Here is a 17,247-nt window from a genome sequence, read left to right as displayed (position 1 = left end):
TCAGGCAGAGAAGGACAGATACCATATGTTCGCACTCATAGGTCTAACAGGAAATTTTCAGAATGATCTAGCTTCAAGAAAAGCAAGCAGTTAGTGGTGCTTAAGAAAAATTGATTCAGTATCTAATGGATAGTTGATACCTGTCACAACACAGCATTTTATATACTGTGAAGTGAAACTGCAATACAATCTAAGTTTATTTGGGAGTGTTTGCTGTATAATTGGATTTAATGAAATGTTTAGAGGTGCAGTAGGCATGACTTTGAGTAGATAATGAGGATTAAATCTTTCATTTGGCAGTTACTGTTGAGCTCTTTGTACTGCTGACCATATCAAGGAATGTGTTGTAGGTAGAAATTCTGGAGGATTACTAAAAGTGGGTTATATTTAAGAGTCATGGTTTCTTCTAGGTTTAGAGAGTTTGAAGTCAGTTCTTTTTACCCTATTATTGGATATGTTTTCTATGGATTTCTAAGAGATTTGTTTTGTTTTGCTTTTAATAAGTATTTAAGTAAACCAACATAAATTTCTGGCTATAGAAGTGAGGTTTGCTAAAGTACAACATTTTTGTTGAATGATATGATTTCTGAGATATTAAAAATTCTTCCACAGATAACGTAAGGAACAATTTTTGTAGCATAGATTACATTGTTAGAAAGTATGGTTAGTTTGCAGATTTATAGTGTTTCAATTGGCAGTCACCATTTCTGAATATTTCTTTAGCAATTGTTGCCTGGTAACTAGTGTTATTTTGGTATTTGATCTGCTTCTAAGAATCATATCATCATGCTCACTGGTATTTGTAGAACTACATTATTCATATTACCGTAATTTCTTGATTGTTATTTATGCCAATGAATTTTTTTGGTTATTAAAGTCATTATTTAGCTAAATATATGTATTTTTCTCATATATCATAAGAAATGAAATACATTTTAGTCATTGTTTACTGCTAGGCATTTTATTTATTTTTAGCTTTTACCTTTTTTGTTAAGCTGATTTTTTTTTTAAAGAACATTAATAATAGTAGCTTAGCACCACTGCTGTAATTGTGTTTCTTGTCAAGCAGTGTATTGTGAGTTTATGTTAGCTTTGTGTTTTTATTGCCTCGAGCACCTCTTCAAAGAAGAGATGGCCATTTGGAAACAGGCTCAAAGAGATTCAGTAACTTGCTCAAGCTGTCTCACAGGTAAAGAAGGAATTGAAGGTATTGAAGGGGTAGAGCGAGCTGTCCATTTTTAACAGCTCAGAGTCGGCTTGGGATTCTCCCCTTTTCTCTCTCTGCCCCTTCCTGCTCATGCATTTGCATGTTCACTCTCTCTCTCTCTCTTAAAATAAAATATAAAAAAAAATCTTGGGAAAGGAACTATAATTAAATGCAGAGAACTTTGATATAATGGCCTGAAGATATGTGAACACTTTATATACAAGAATTTTTATTTCATTGTTGTGTGAGGGATTTGATTAAACTTTTCCACATTTTTGTTATATCTGGAATTGGGTTATTAAAAAGTTGAATATCCTCTTCGTAAACTCAAGCAAATGAAAACCAGATTTCCTTGAGAGTGAAAAAGATCATTTAGGAATCTCTTTGGCCCTGGGTACATTGGGAATACTGACTTATTATTTTTTTTAATATTCACTATTTTTGGCAAGCTCATAATTATATACTTTTTATGATGATGTATTTATTTCACTCATTTCTAAAACAAGTATTTATTGAGAGATTTCTGTATACAGGAACTTGGTTGAATATTGCATTTACATGGGTAGGGCAAAGCCAGCCTTAACATCTTTCCAGTGGGGGAGACAAACTTCTAATATGATAATTGTAATATGGTATGATAACTGCTAAGATACAGGTAGTTATTCAAACAGCCTTTCTTTAGTATTTTCTGTATTATCAGACATCCTACTAAAAAGATTAATGTAAAGATTCCAAATCTTATACTTAATACTCAGAATTCCTTAGCTGTATTACAGAATTTTTAAGCTCAATAAATATTTATTGAATGAATAAACAAAGAAATAGCCCTATATTATCAAGCAACTGTCTTAACTATATTGTTCCAAAAAATCAAAATCAAATATTTACTTTCCCATGACAGAACCCAAGAAAGCTCTGTCTCTTCATAACCAGGTTTTCTTATATTATAGGTAATATTATATAGACTTATTCCTTTTAAACCTAATGTAGTAGAACCTTATTTATACATGAACTCCTGTGTCAAATAATGGGATGATATCTTTTTTAGAGGAGTGACGTAGCCCTGGAAGAAGGTTAACCATTGCAGTGAGGTTTTCTTGACAGGCTGTGGGCAGGTGCACAGATCATCCAGTTCCTCCCACGCCCCCCTTTTCTGAGATTATCAAACAATTACTGCTGAGGTAGGTTGGAGTTGGGAGACTTGGGGTAAGCTTTGGTGCTGAAGGCCCTCTCATTCGTATTTCCTTTCACCGCCTGCTTAGGGCCATTCTTCTGGCAGTTGTTATAAACAAAAATTAAAAACTAAGAAAAATAGAAAACAAACAGGTACTGTAGAAGTAATGGGACTAGAGCCAAAACCTTGGGAGTAATAAGTAAAAAAAAAAAAAAAAAAAAAAAAAAAAAAAAAAAAAAAAAAGATTTTAGATAAATATGAATTTGACCTTTCCTTTCCTTTCCCCTTTCCTTTCCTTTTCTGTTGAGAAAGAGAGAATCCCATGAGGGGCAGAGAGAGAGAGAGAGAGAGAGAGAGAGAGAAGTGGAACAGAGAGAGAAGTGGAACAGAGAGAGACAGACAGACAGACAGACCGACCGACAAGTGGAGCTCACCCAAAGCAGGGCTCCAACTCACATGAAGTGGGACTCAAACTCATGAACTGTGAAATCGTGACTTGAGCTGAAGTCAGTTACTTAACTGACTGAGCCACTTAGACACCCTGAATTTGACATTTTCAAAAATCCATAGAAGCCATCAGATTCTCTCATATTTCTGTCACCAAATCTCCCTGTATCTTGGTCTCTCCTTTCCTCTTTCCTCCTGTTCAGATGAAGGAAATGTTTCTCTTTCCATCAAAATCCAATTCCAAAATGCAATATATAGATATACCCTGAATTAAAGCAAACTTTTAAAAAATATTAAACACTACATCCTTTAAATCGTATGGTTTCATGATCTTTTTAAAAGACAGTATCATTTTTAATGTAAAAGAAAACTATCCACAGATTTAATAGGACTGGTAACAAAAAAAAAAGTTCCTTAGTTTAGGTCTTCCCAGAAACAATACCTGCGTAAGGATTCAAGTACAGAACTGACCATAGGCGACACTGGCAGGGGGATAGGGAAGGGACTGAAGTCAGTAAACAGCATTTCCTAGCAATTAACCACTGTGGGCATCTGGAGCTCACCACCACTGGTGAACTCTCGGCAAACCAAATGGAATATGCCTCAGAGGCGCCTGGGTGGCTCAGCTAGTTAAGCATCGGACTCTTAGTTTCAGTTCAGGTCATGATCTCATCATGGTTGGTGGGTTTGAGGCCTACCTTGGGTTCTGTGCTGACAGCATAGGGCCTGTTTAGAATTCTTTCTCTCCTCTCTCTCTGCTCCTCTGCTGTCTCTCTCTCTCTCTCTCAAAATTAAATAAATAAACTGAAAAAATACCATACTTCAGAGTTATCCTAAATCAAGAGCAGGAAGCTGCAGTTGTGTATCCCCCACTAGCCATCATTGACAATAACTCTTTGGCATTTCTGGCTTGCCCTGAGTACAAGCTGAGCATGTTTCTGCAATCAAAAAGCAGCCCTCAGTAAGGTGTCACAGTTGTTCCAAATGAGTAATCATCTTGTGTAGAGATGAATGCCAACAGTGTGTTGGCAAGACATCACAGCATTGGTTACCATTAGCAAACATTTATACAGTGTATTATTTACTATATGCTGGGCCCTGTTCTAAATGTTTTACATACATGAATTCATCAATTTTCACAATTTAGCTCTGTCAGGTAGGTAATTGTTTACAGATGAGGGAATAGAGCACAGAAAGGTTAGGTAACTTGCCCATGGTCACACAGCTATAACATTAGAACTGGTAGTTCTAACTTAGTGTAGTATAGAATCCATGTTCTTATTCCACATAATGGCCTATTTCTGGAACAATATAATCTGAAGCAGGTTATTTTGATTCTACTGTTTTTCTTTGGTGACTGCCTCCTCCTTCCCCCTTCCCCAGTCTCTCTTAATGTTCTTTTCCTCCTTCCTTGATGAAGCTTACTTGCCTCCCCTTTCTAGAATAGTATATATTCCTTCTATTCTTACACTCAAGACTGTCAAGTCAAATAATTCTTGCTAAGGTAATCTTTTTGATGTTGTGGTGAAGTTTGTGTTTGATATTGCTCAGTATTTGCACTTAAATTTTTTAAAAAGATAAGAATTTAAGCACTGAAGAAAGACATGATAGAATGACAGATGACTGAGTTGTTATTTTTGAGTTGGGAGACACCTGTTCCTTGGTCATTGTTATAAGGAGAGACCAAGAGATATGTGCTTGGGCAAGAAAAGCCTCTTTCTCACCTGTCGTTTCCTCTGTTCCAGTTACAAGCTCTCCTGCTTGCATTGTGTCTCTGTCTCTCTTTCAAAAATAAATTGTAAGCAAAAAAAGTAAAATAAAATAAATTATAAGCATCAAGAAAATTTTTTTAGAGAAAATACTGAGAGAGCTTGTCTTAAAACATGTGGATCAGTTATTTTCTTATGTAATAGATAAAAATACCATTTAAAATAATGTAATACTTGAAAACAGTGGCTGTATTCAAGGCACTGTCACCCGTGTTGTGGATACAAAGATGATAAAACAGTTCTTATTGGTCATAATATATCAGGAGAGAGAGGCAAGATAGATTAGGTTCAACACGTGTCTTTGGGGGGATGCTCAACTGACTGAGCTACCCAGATGCCCCTCCTTTAATTCTTTTAATCAAGAATTCAATATATCAACTTTCATTTAGATTAAAAATAACGCCAGAAGGCATAACACTAAAAGGCACCAGCAAAGTAAAATTCTAAAAGATTTTTGTAATGAAACTATTTCCATTTTCCTATCTGGCCCTTAAGCTTATCTTTTATCTTCTACCTTATGAACTTTTACTTTTATTAAATTTACCTTTTTTCCTCTCTTACATGATTTCCCCTACAGTTTAATGAATCTCTGATTCTAAATTTAACCTTTGAACTCTTAGGCCTTTAGATGCTGGTCTGGAAAAACTTCAGTAATGGATCAAAGGAAGAATGAGAGCATTGTTCCTAGTATTACTCAATTAGAAGATTTTCTTACAGAACACAATTCCAATGTTGTTTGGCTCCTTGTTGGTAAGTAGAATTTATTTCTTGTACTTTATTGTTTTTTATGTATGGATTAACAACTGTCACATTTAACTGAAATGCTTACAATACTTGGTCTATTTTTTGGAGAAAAGGTTTCAGTCTTTATTTCTATGAATATTTGCTCTGGCAAGTGCTCTAGAGGGCTCTTCTTCTTAGGCTGCCTCCTGTGTGACTTAGGGGAGGTGGGAGGAGAAAGACATTGCAATGAGATTATCTTTTCTGTCTCAAGTCTACTACTTCACCAAACCACACCTCAACACACACATACACACACACACACACACACACACACACACACACACTTTTATAATGATAAATTCCCATGATTTTTTGTTTTTTTTAGGTTCAAGATATGTGTCTTTGGGGGGATGCTCAACTGACTGGTTGAGACTGGTTCTTCTTGTTTTTTTATAGCAAAATAGAGTGTATATGCCTAATTAATCTCATCTCTTTCCTTACTCCTTACACTTAACTGTTGGCTCTGCCAGTATAAGAAGATAAATTTTTTGGCCTAATAGTCCAGAAGTTTTCTAGGTACATAGAAATAAAACAAAACAGTGTATAAATCAGTGGCTAAGAGGGGGAGGGAAAATGAGTGAATGAATGAATATGAGGAATAAGAGGGGAGACTATGAAAGTGATAATTAGGAAAGGAGAGAATGCTGTGGGCTGTTACTGCCCAGAAAGTTTTTGTGGATTTGAATTTTAGCATAAGAATTAGAAACGTAGAGGGGAAAATAGAAACAATAGGTTGGGGTAAGAAGGGAGAAAGAGGGTACTGATATTTATTGTGCATTTTCTGTTTGTCACATACCATTTTGCGTATGTTGTTTCAATGCTCGGAGAAAACTTAAGAAGGTAGGTACTATTTCTCTCCTTTTAACATGTTGGAGAATTGAGACCCATAAGGATTAAATAATTTATACAGGTTACATAGGTCTTTTTTTTCTGAGTGCATGCTTATGTTTCTTTCTTGACACCACAGTCCATGTAAGGACATGGGTAGAGGTGAAGTGTATATAGAAGGAATTATGATTCATGATTTGTAGGTAGGACTGGATTACAATTTAAACTTTTGAGTTCTGTTTTTTCCTAATTGACAGAAGTGAACTATTATAAATTATCATTAAATAAAGTCAAAAAAGTAAAATGAAATGCAAAATATTAATATGAAATAGAACTTCATAAAAGCAGCATTGAAAATTGCCTTTTAGTTTAAGGCAGAATTCTTCCTTATTTCCTATCATTGTCTTCTTTTATTACCTAGAAGTTCTTTGACTTCTTTTTGTTTTATACAAATCCTTTCCTTAAAGAAACAACAGCAACACCCAGAATGACATTGATTGTTTACTCTTGCTGTTTTACTAAGTGGCCTCATGATATTGAAGGGGTAGAGAGACAGGATAGAGGGAAAAGGCCACAATTCTCAGGTTGCATACTACTAGAAGCATACTGTCTCAGCAAATCCTTCTTGCCTTTCTGAATGGCTCACAGTAACCTGCTGTCAACACAGTGATTTACAGTAAAAATTAGCACAAAATATGCCAACATATAATGATGTATTCAAATCATTTTTTTATATACCTGAAACTAATGTAATATTGTATGTCAACTATACTTCAATTAAAGAAAACCGAAACACTTCTTTATTTATTATTTTTTTTAACATTTATTTGTTTTTGAAACAGAGAGTGAGACAGATGTGAGCAGGAGTGGGAGGGGGGACAGAGAGAGAGAGAGGAAATGGAGACAGAGAATCCGATGCAGGCTCCAGGCTCCAGGCTCCAAGCTGTCAGCACAGACCCTGATACAGGCTTGAAGCCACAAACCATGAGATAATGACCTGAGTTGAAGTCGGACATTTAACCAACTGAGCCACACTGGCACCCCCACAAAACACTTTTTACAAAGAAAAATATAATGACATATCATCAAAATAACTTTTCAAAAGAATTGTTTTAGAAATAATATTTATGGACAAATCATAGCACTTGCTACATCAGAGCTATTACTGTCAATATAAGCTACCCCAAGAAAATATATTTTGACTCTCAGTGTCTGCTTTGTTTTATCCATGTTAAAATAACTTTTTAAAAAAGTTAAGAACTTAATATGATGTTGCTAAATGATTATGCATGTTAAATTGCTTTACATTATTTTGTCCTAAGTTAGAAAGTTATGCTTTTAAAATAGATAAATAAAGGAAAATTATTATCAAAAATGCTGTCTTACATTGTAATTTTCTATATTAATGACCTAGGTTCTTTGGAGGAATATTCTGAATCCTATAAGTGACTATAAACTTTTCATGAAAAGTGGTCAAATTTGAAATAGCATTTACTGTATGTAGTATACTCACTGGCATTCTTTAGAAGTAGCTTATTGTCTTATCAATTATAGCAAAATAGCATAAGATGGCCTGTTTAATACAGATACACCTTTAAGTAGAGTAAAATTCTCATTTTTTTACCTTTTTTTTTTTTTAAACAGGAACTATTGGTTTAAAAAAACCATTGCTTTTTCTCTGATTTAAAAAAAATCATTGGTTTTTGTTCTTTTTAATGACTGTAGCCTTTAGGAAACTTCTTGGGAATGAGCTTTTACCCTAATAAAGGTGGACAGTTTTCAGAATATTTAGAAATAAGGGCTTTCTCTTTCCAGAACTTCTTTACATATGTTTAATAACTAAAATAGTACAAAATAGTGAAAATGGAAACAAAAATATTTTTTAGTTAATCTGATTGGAATGTGTGCTTTTCTGGCTAAAGGAAAAGACTATAAGGAAAATGAAAAAAGATGGATAAGGTAGGATCAACATCTGGTTTTAAAAACCCAAGTATTAAATTATAAATTTATTACTGTATAGAAGTAAATTCTGTCATTTTTGAATGTAATGATCTTTTACTAACAAGTTTTTATTAAGATATTAAGGTGATTGTAAAGGAAACTTATAGTGAGATTCTTTTGCATTTTTTTTTTCCTCCCAACAGCTACCATTTTGTCCTGTGGATGGATTATTTATCTCACATACTACAATTCTCGAAATGTTGGTCTTATTTTAACATTGGTTCTTAACAGATTATACAAACATGGCTATATCCATATTGGTAAGTTTGAGTAATGCTGAATTTTTTTTTGCATAACCTTGAGATTTATATTATAAATTTATATTTTATAAGTGATAGTAACTTCAGAAATTACCTTTGCTTTATGAACATTAACCTAACTGGAATTCTCTCACACAGCACTCTGACAGAAGGTAAACTATCACTTGACTAGGTTCTTTATCTTATTCTTGTTTCTTAAACTGTTTCTATAGTAACTTTTAGATTTTATATTTTTGCTTGTAAAAGATGCTCATTAAAATAATTGGAAAAATATAGGCACATATAAAATACAGAAATAGAAATTTCTGAGGATTCTACTAGCCAAAGAAAGTTTCTAATGCTCACTGAAGTTTTTGCTGTGTTTTTTTTTTTCCCCAGTAACTTCTACTTATAAACATCTATAAGTTGGAATCATTTTGTGCAATTAATTTTGTGGTCCGCATTATTAACTTAGCAATGGCTCCTTATAAGTGGGAAGTGTGCAGATTTGAGGGTCTTTCAGGAACCAGTGTTTTGGAAAGCCCTTGACCAGTGGGAAAAAGGGTTGAGAGGTTGCTGACTAGAACCATTCTAACCTTCCTTAGAGTACTTCTTAGTGGTGATATAAATAACATTTCTCTCAAACATAAGTCATCTTCCACTAATTTGAGACAATGACTGGTTCCTGGAGTCAAAGAAATTAATGGAGAAAGATGGTGAATTATCACTGCTTTGGAGTTTATTTAATAGTTGTGCATAATTAGGGGAATTATTCATATGGAGCAGCTATTTAACATCTTCATATGGTTATTTAGTAGTTTCAGTTCATAGTGATTGTAGTTACTGTACTTTTTGTTATATTTGAGGAAAGAGGGTTAGAAAATTACTAAGGCTGTAAGGACATCAGGAGGGAGCCAGGAAAGAACATTTAATTATTGAATAAATTGAATGCTAAGATTATTTTAAGCTTTAAGTGCTCTACTCTGTATCAGAACAATTCCACTAATCGCTATTGTTGTTGTTTTTCCTACAACAGGCTCCTTCTCTTTCTCTGTTCTTTCTGGAAAAGTCATGGTTCGTGAAATCTATTATATTACAGAAGACATGTCTATTAGGTAAAAAACAAATACAAAACCAAAAAAACACCCCAGCTCATCTTAAACTTGAAATATTATAAAATGTTTTCTGATTATATTTAATATGACTTCTTCAAATAAAATTGTACATCAAAAATAATTTTTCAGTAAATCATATCCGGTGAATTGATGTTTAAAAATATTTTTATCAGTAGATTAATTTAGCTAAGGTTTAGACTGGCAAAAACTTTATCAAGTGGAGACTTGTAGAAATGAATAATCTCATTTCATTCCTTTATGAATACTTGAGTCATTAAATTACCTGACCATTTTTCTTGTAGAATTCATGGTGGTCATTTGTTACATAAAACAAAGATCAGGGATGCTCATAATACATTTTAAGGTATTATATTATAGGTAATACATTTTAAGAATTGTTTAGTATCTGTTAGCTACTCTAATTTTATTTTTTTTGTTTTGAGAGAGAGTGAGCGAGCACATGAGTGGGAAAAGGGCAGAGGGAGAGAGACAGAGAGAATCTTATGCAGGCTCCATGCTCAGAATGGAGCCCAGTGTGGTTCTTGTTCTCACGACCCGGAGATCATGACTTGAGCCAAAATCAATAGTGAGACGGTTAATCAACTGAGCCATCTACTGCCCCTCTGATTTTGCTTTAAGAAGGAAACACAAATCTGAATATAATAAAAGATAAGTAGTATATTAAATATGTTCTTTTTTCTGTAAGCCTTGAAAGAAAAGCTTATTCGTTTTTTGTGATTTTTTTTAACATTGGATTTCTTAACTTAGAAGAAAGTTTTGAATTAGTTGAGAGGTGCTAGGGTTTGGCAACACTCATACTTAAAACAGTAGAAACAACTTCTTTGTGAGTCAAAGATTATTTTTTTAAAGAAAAGTAAAGAGAAGTTGAGAGTCTATGATTATGTTTATCCTTTTGGGGCATGAGGTGCTATATGATTGCAGAGATGGAGTATCTTTAAAAGCTTCTGTTAGCATGTTAATGTCCCCTGTTCAAGATTTGGCCTTTTGTTTATATAGTTTTTATACCATTAAGAAAATACCATTTATAAAAGAAAAAAGTTTTTCTGTTAGCACTTCATTTTCCTATTATATATAATGTGGTATTAAATTTTACCTAAATAGAGTAATTTATACTATGCAAATTCTTTCCTTTTTTTAAATGGAGAGATTATGAAACATTTATACCAGTGATCCATTGAGAATTATCTGTATTTTAATATTCATTACCAATTGCCTGCCTTTTACAGTAATTAAATGAATTAAGTAAATTGTTACTGAAGTTTTTATTTTGTAATTTATCTTGCATAGAATTCAAGATGGATTTATAATTTTTCGGTGGTGGAAAGTGTATAATCCAAAGCAGAAGCAACATGGTGAGTCTCTATTTTTTTATATATTTGAAATCTTTAATTATATGATCAGTGCTTTCATTTATGGACATTGAAATATTTCACATTTTATAATAGATAAAAATAGTTTTTAAAGTTTTGGCGTTTATAAACTCTGATTTTCTCACCAGTTGTCTGAAGATCTTTCAGCAGCTTTCCTCTTGCGTGGTTACATTTAGTTACTTTAGCATATTATTTATTCAAGGTTATCCTCAGTATGACCCTAACTTCTATGCATAGCCTTACCTCCTATTAAGTCTGTGGACCTAATTCATACTGTGGTTAAAAATGGACTTCCTAGTACTCTTTAATCATTCTACCAAGTCATTTTTCCTACTTAAGGTTCTGTGCCTTTCCTGCCTGACACTGCTTCTAATTCTCATTTATCTACTATGCGAAGGTTGAAGAGAAAAGAGGAAATGAAAGCTCTAGACTATCTTCTGGTTCTGCTTTTATCATCAACATTTAATCATCTCAGAATTTTCTCCCTACGTCTTTATTTCACAACTCTTTAAGTGCTCCTGTGCCCTAACCCTCCTACTTGATGTTAATCATTACCAGTAACTTCAAGGAATGTAGATCTTGACTTGACTCCCTAGAATAGTGCTTCCTAAACTTTTCGATCTCAGGAACTATATGTACATTCTTCTAAATTACTGAGGACCTCAAAGAGCTGTTATTTATGTAATTTATATTGATATATCTTGCATTCAAAATTATGCCTGATAAATAGAAACATTTTTTATTTTATTAAAAATTATGAAATAAAACAGATGAACATGGGTAAGGGAAGGAAAAATGAGATAAAAACAGAGAGGGAGGCAAATCATAAGAGACTCTTAAATACAGAGAACAAATAGAGGGTTGCTGGAGGGTTGGTGGGTGGGGGATGGGCTATATGTGAGGGGCACTGAGGAGGGCACTGGGCATTCTATGTAAGTGATGAATCACTGGGTTCTGCTCCTGAAACCAATACTACACTATATGTTAACTTACTGGATTAAAAAAAAAATAATGAGGTTCCTTCTGGTACCACCTTCAAAAAATATAATAAACCTTATACCTATTAAAATAAACATATTTTATGAAAAATAACTTTTCTGAAGCAAAAAAATCATAATGAGAAGAGTGCTATTGTATATTTTGCAAATCACTTTAATGTCTAGCTTCATAGAAGATAATTAGATTCTCATATCTGCTTTTATAGTCAGTTTGTTGAAGTACCATATGTCATACAGCCTTTAAAAAATCTCCACTGTCCATTCATGAGAGAGTGATTAAGAAAAAGTTAAACATCTTGGTCTAATAATACTATTAAAATAGTTTCGACCTTATGGTCCCTGGAACAGATCTTGGGATCCCTGCAAATGTCCACAGGCCATACTCTGGTAACTAGTTTTAGAAGATTTTACACAGGACCTTGGAGAGTAGTGTCAGAAGATGATGAGACTCTTGCACCTTTTCTTAGCTGTTAGCACATTCTGTGTTTCTGGCACGCTACGTTGAGATTCTGAAATGATGGTTAGGTTCTACAGAACTTTGGAACTTTCCAGTTAAGGTTTTCTTCTTTTTTCGTGGGTTCACTTTAGGAATCTTGCTGTTCCTTATACTTTTATTTCTATGGGAAAATAAATTTAAAGTTGCAAAGGTGTTTAAACTTAGCACAAGATTGTTAGCTTAAATTACTTCCGCCTTCACTATTACTTCACTTTTAGTCTTTTTTTTTTTTACTGTCATTCCCTTGCTCCCACAAACTTTTCCCTCTTCAACATAATACATCATGTGCTTTTCCTTGAAATGACTGGCATAAATTGATGAGAATTTAGTGTCTTTAGAATTAATGAAATCGGAATGACTAGAAAAAATAATGGGCAGATTTCATGTCTGGAAAAGGTTTTCTAAAAATTAGAGTTGTTTATTGGAAAATTTTGAGCAGAGATTGAGTAGCTTCATGTGATACAAGTATTTTGTTGTAGTTTGGAATAGGCTTTTCTCTGTCCTCTGTGAGTTAGAATATGGCTGTGTGTAATCAGCAGTCTCTAGTCTGTAGCTTTAGAAGATTATTTGTTCACCCAGCCTTTTTACCTCTTTTTTTTTTTGGCAATTGGTATAAGCATTTTCACAGGAAATAAATATTCTTTAGATAGTCAGTATGTTAGTTGGAAATCTTTTAAGTTTTGACTTTATCAAATATAAATAAATTCAGATTTTTGAGTCACTTTCCTACACTGTTATCCACATTAAATTTTGTGGAGAGAGTATTCTTGATTATTTTTGATATTTTATTTGACTATAAGCCTTAAAAGTGGCATTTAGGTAAAGATACTCTACTTGTACTTCAGAGATGGCTAGTACTCATTACTAAGAGTTCTTTTGAGTTCAGTCCCAGCTTTTGACACATTCAGATAACTTTGAGCAGGCCCAGTATTTCTGACTCTGATTTAGTTTGTCACTTAGAGATAGAGTTTTTGAGGACTGTATTTTTTTTGCTGCCTGTCTTGCTTCTGTTAATATTGCAGACTCTTCATTCGATGATTTGCTCTTTTGACTTACTCTCAGTTTAGTTTTTTTTTTCCGAGATTTTTAACATAAGCTTTATTGTTAATGAGATTGCAGTAGAGTTGACACAAAAGTTCTCTTTATATTTTTAAAAATGCCTATTTGTATATTTATGTTAGAAATTTTATTCTAAAGTTTTTTCAGTGTTTTAAAGATGTTCTTATCAACCAATGAAAACTATAGGGATATGAGTTGAGTAGACCCATTGACCTAAAAAACCTTTCCACTATCCTGTGCTCTTTACCCCTGGATTCCAAGGAGCACAGTTAGGAAACAACTGATTTTCGCAAAATCTTTATCAATTTGGAAGTAACTAATGTTCTCAAAAATCCACATTTTGCAGATGGAAAAACAGAAATTCCTGTGATTAATAACTGGTAAAATCAGAATGAAAACTGAGGTCTGCTGACTTCTAGTCTAGTGCTCCTTATGTTATAAAACAGGCTTGTCAAATATGGTCCAGGTAGGTTCTTGGAAATTCTTATGTATAAACACTGATAGCAGCTTATAGGAGGAATGAATATGATAATATCCAGTATCCAGAGGCAACTGCAAGTTTTAAACCTCAGCCTAATGAGATTGCTGACTTTAGAGTTTTCATAAATGTGCAAAATATCATCTTAGATTATTTATAGCTTTTTTTTGAAGAAAATAATTACTTCATTTTATCACAAAATATTTCATCTCCTTAAAGTAGATTACATCAAAATACATGGATGAGGTCAAGAGTAACTGACCCAAGTCCTTCATGAAAGAGGTAGCTTTTAATAAAAATTTTTACCTTATTTAACAGATATTTTGTATTCATTTTTCTGATTATTGTGTGAAGCTGGAAGGGGGGGATTGAAGAAAGTGGAGTTGGGTGTTACCCAAATCTATTTCAGGATATACATGCATATAAGTAATTATAATTGTGGAGAGGGGCGCCTGGGTGGCTCAGTTGGTTAAGTGCCGGCTTCGGCTCAGGTCACGATCTCACGTTTTGTGGGTTCAAGCCCTGCGTCGGGCTTTGTGCTGACAGCTAGCTCAGAGCCTGGACTCTGCTTCAGATTCTGTGTCTCCCTCTCTCTCTGACCCTCCCCTGCTTGCTGTCTCTCTCTGTCTCTCAAAAATATAAATAAAAGACATTAAAAAAATTTTTTTATAATTATGGAGAGAGGGAACAGTGAATATGTGTTGAGGAAAAATACTGTCCTCAAAATTACCAATTTTAGTATGGTGTGCCTGGTGTGGTCCCAACAAGATTATGGTGTGATGATGATTAAAGTTATGCCCATATGTTAGGAGACAGAATGTTGTGAAAGTCGTATCTCGTAAGTAGCATGCATGATGACAGTGGGTGGGATTATGTCAAGCAGAGGTGGAGAAGAGAGAGTGCCTCAGGTGAAATAACTGGGTTTGACCAATGATGTTGAGGTTGGAAAATGGGTATGTTTAGAAATTAGCAAGTAACTCAATTTGGTGGTAAATATAAGGTAAAGGAATAATAGGGGATGACACTGTGTTGTGAAGGATATTGAACACCTGGGAGTCTCTGCCATTTAAGATTTTTGAGGAGGGGAGTGATGAACTTAGCTCATTTCAAAGGATAGAACAAAATGTAATTACTACTTCCAATGAATACAACCCAGCTTAATATAAATAGCTCATGTATTAGCGCTTCATTGACTGGCTCTCCTATGCTATTTTGTGTCTTGGATTCTTTTTGTCTTAATGTATTTTTATGTCTCAGTTTTGTCTGTAATTGTCCTTGATATAGAAGAGAAAATTTTTGGATATTTTATATCTTAATATATAAGAATACCTAAATTGCGGTGCCTGGGTGGCTCAATTGATTGAGCATCCAACTTTGGCTCAGGTCATGATCTTGTGGTTCATGGGTTCGAGCCCCATGTTGGGCTCTGTGCTGACAGCTCAGAGCCTGGAGCCTTCTTCAGATTCTATGTCTCTGAAGATTCTATGGCCCTCTCTCTCTGCCCCTCCCCAACTTGTACTCTCTGTTTCTCAAAAATGAATAAAAATTAAAAAAAAAAGACTAGTTTTGTCTTACTTTTGGTGCGCTAGTGCTTGCAATAGAAAAGATGCCATACCTCATAGTGATGTTAAAAATTGGTAGACTTTATCACATATGAAATTCTAATTATTTGCTCATAGTTTTTCCTACATTTTAACATTTATTCATTTTTAAATTTATTTATTGTTTAACTTACATGCAAGTTAGTTAGCATATAGTGCAACAATGATTTCAGGAGTAGATTCCTTAATGCCCCTTACCCATTTAGCCCATCCCCCTCCCACAACCACTTCAGCAACCCTCTGTTTATTGTCCATATTTAAGAGTCTTTTATGTTTTGTCCCCTTCCCTGGTTTTATATTATTTTTGCTTCCTTTCCTTTATATTCATCTATTCTGTCTTAATTTCCTCATATGATTGAAGTTATATGATATTTATGTTTCTCTGACTAATTTTGCTCACGATAATACACTCCTGTTCCACCCATGTAGTTGCAAATGTCAAGATTTCATTCTTTTTGATTGCCATGTAATACTCCATTGTGTATATATACCACATCTTCTTTATCCATTCTTCTGTCGATGGACATTTGGGCTCTTTCTATACTTTGGCTGTTGTCGATAGTGCTGTTACAAACATTAGGGTGCATGTGCCCCTTCGAAACAGCACACCTGTATCCCTTGGGTAAATACCTAGTAGTGGGTCATAGGGTAATTCTATTTTTTAATTTTTTTGAGGAACCTCCGTACTGTTTTCCAGAGGGGCTGCACCAGTTTGCATTCCCACCAGCAGTGCAAAAGAGATCCTCTTTCTCCGGATCCTTGCCAAGTTGTGTTGGCCTGAGTTGTTAATGTTAGCCATTCTGACAGGTGTGAGGTGGTATCTCATTATGGTTTTCATTTGTATTTCCCTGATGATGAGTGATGTTGAGCATTTTTTCATGTGTCTGTTGGTCATCTGGATGTCTTCTTTGGATAAGTATATGTTCATGTCTTTAGCCCATTTTTTCACTGGATTATTTGGGTTTTTTTGGGGGGGGTGTTAAGTTTGATAAGTTCTTCATAGATTTTGGATACTAACCCTTTATCACATATGTCATTTGTAAATGTCTTCTCCCATTCTGTAGGTTGTTTTTTAGTTTTTCTGATTGTTTCCTTTGCTGTGCAGAAGCTTTTTATCTTGATGAGGTCCCACTAGTTCATTTTTGCTTTTGTTTCAACACAGAGATGTGTTAAGTAAGAAGTTGTGGAGGCAGAGGTCAAAGAGGTGTTTGCCTGGTTTCTCCTCTAGAATTTTGATGGCTTTGTTACATTTAGGTCTTTCATTCATTTTGAGTTTATTTTTGTGTATGGTATAAGAAAGTTGTCCAGGTTCATTTTTCTGCATGTTGCTGTCCAGTTTTCCTACCACCATTTGCTGAATGTCTTTATTCCATTGGATATTCTTTCCTGCTTTGTCAAAGATTAGTTGGCCATATGTTTTTGGGTCAGTTTCTGGGTTCTCTATTTGTTCTATTGATCTTAGCATCCTTTTTTGTGATAGTACCATACTGTCTTGATGATTACAGCTTTGTAATACATCTTGAAGTCTGGGATTGTGATGCTTTCAGCTTTGGTTTTCTTTTTTAGGATTGCTTTGGCTATTTAGGGTCTTTTCTGATTCCATACAAATTTTAGGATTGTTTGTTCTAGCTCTGTGAAGAATACTGGTGTTATTTTGATAG

General features: G+C 34.1%; 1 protein-coding gene across 8 annotated transcripts in view; it reads left to right on the top strand.

Annotated features, from left to right (window-relative positions):
• The window catches only part of KIAA1109 (KIAA1109 ortholog), a 197,858-nt gene that overhangs the window by 5,511 nt on the left and 175,100 nt on the right, over window positions 1-17,247 (top strand). For 7 of the 8 annotated variants that reach the window (XM_029941360.1, XM_029941381.1, XM_029941348.1 and 4 more), the window contains exons 3-6: window positions 5,218-5,347; window positions 8,353-8,469; window positions 9,485-9,563; window positions 10,872-10,936. In XM_029941360.1, the coding sequence (XP_029797220.1) occupies window positions 5,251-5,347; window positions 8,353-8,469; window positions 9,485-9,563; window positions 10,872-10,936 (358 nt within the window). In that variant the 5' untranslated portion in view covers window positions 5,218-5,250. Of the gene's footprint in view, window positions 1-1,113; window positions 1,190-5,217; window positions 5,348-8,352; window positions 8,470-9,484; window positions 9,564-10,871; window positions 10,937-17,247 lie in introns of all 8 variants that reach the window. The other variant, XM_029941355.1, reaches the window with a different exon arrangement.

This window comes from Suricata suricatta, chromosome 1 (genome assembly GCF_006229205.1).
Source record: "Suricata suricatta isolate VVHF042 chromosome 1, meerkat_22Aug2017_6uvM2_HiC, whole genome shotgun sequence".
NCBI lineage: Eukaryota > Metazoa > Chordata > Mammalia > Carnivora > Herpestidae > Suricata > Suricata suricatta.
Note: the sequence above shows the minus strand (reverse complement) of the source record. Positions and strands in the feature narration are given on the sequence as shown.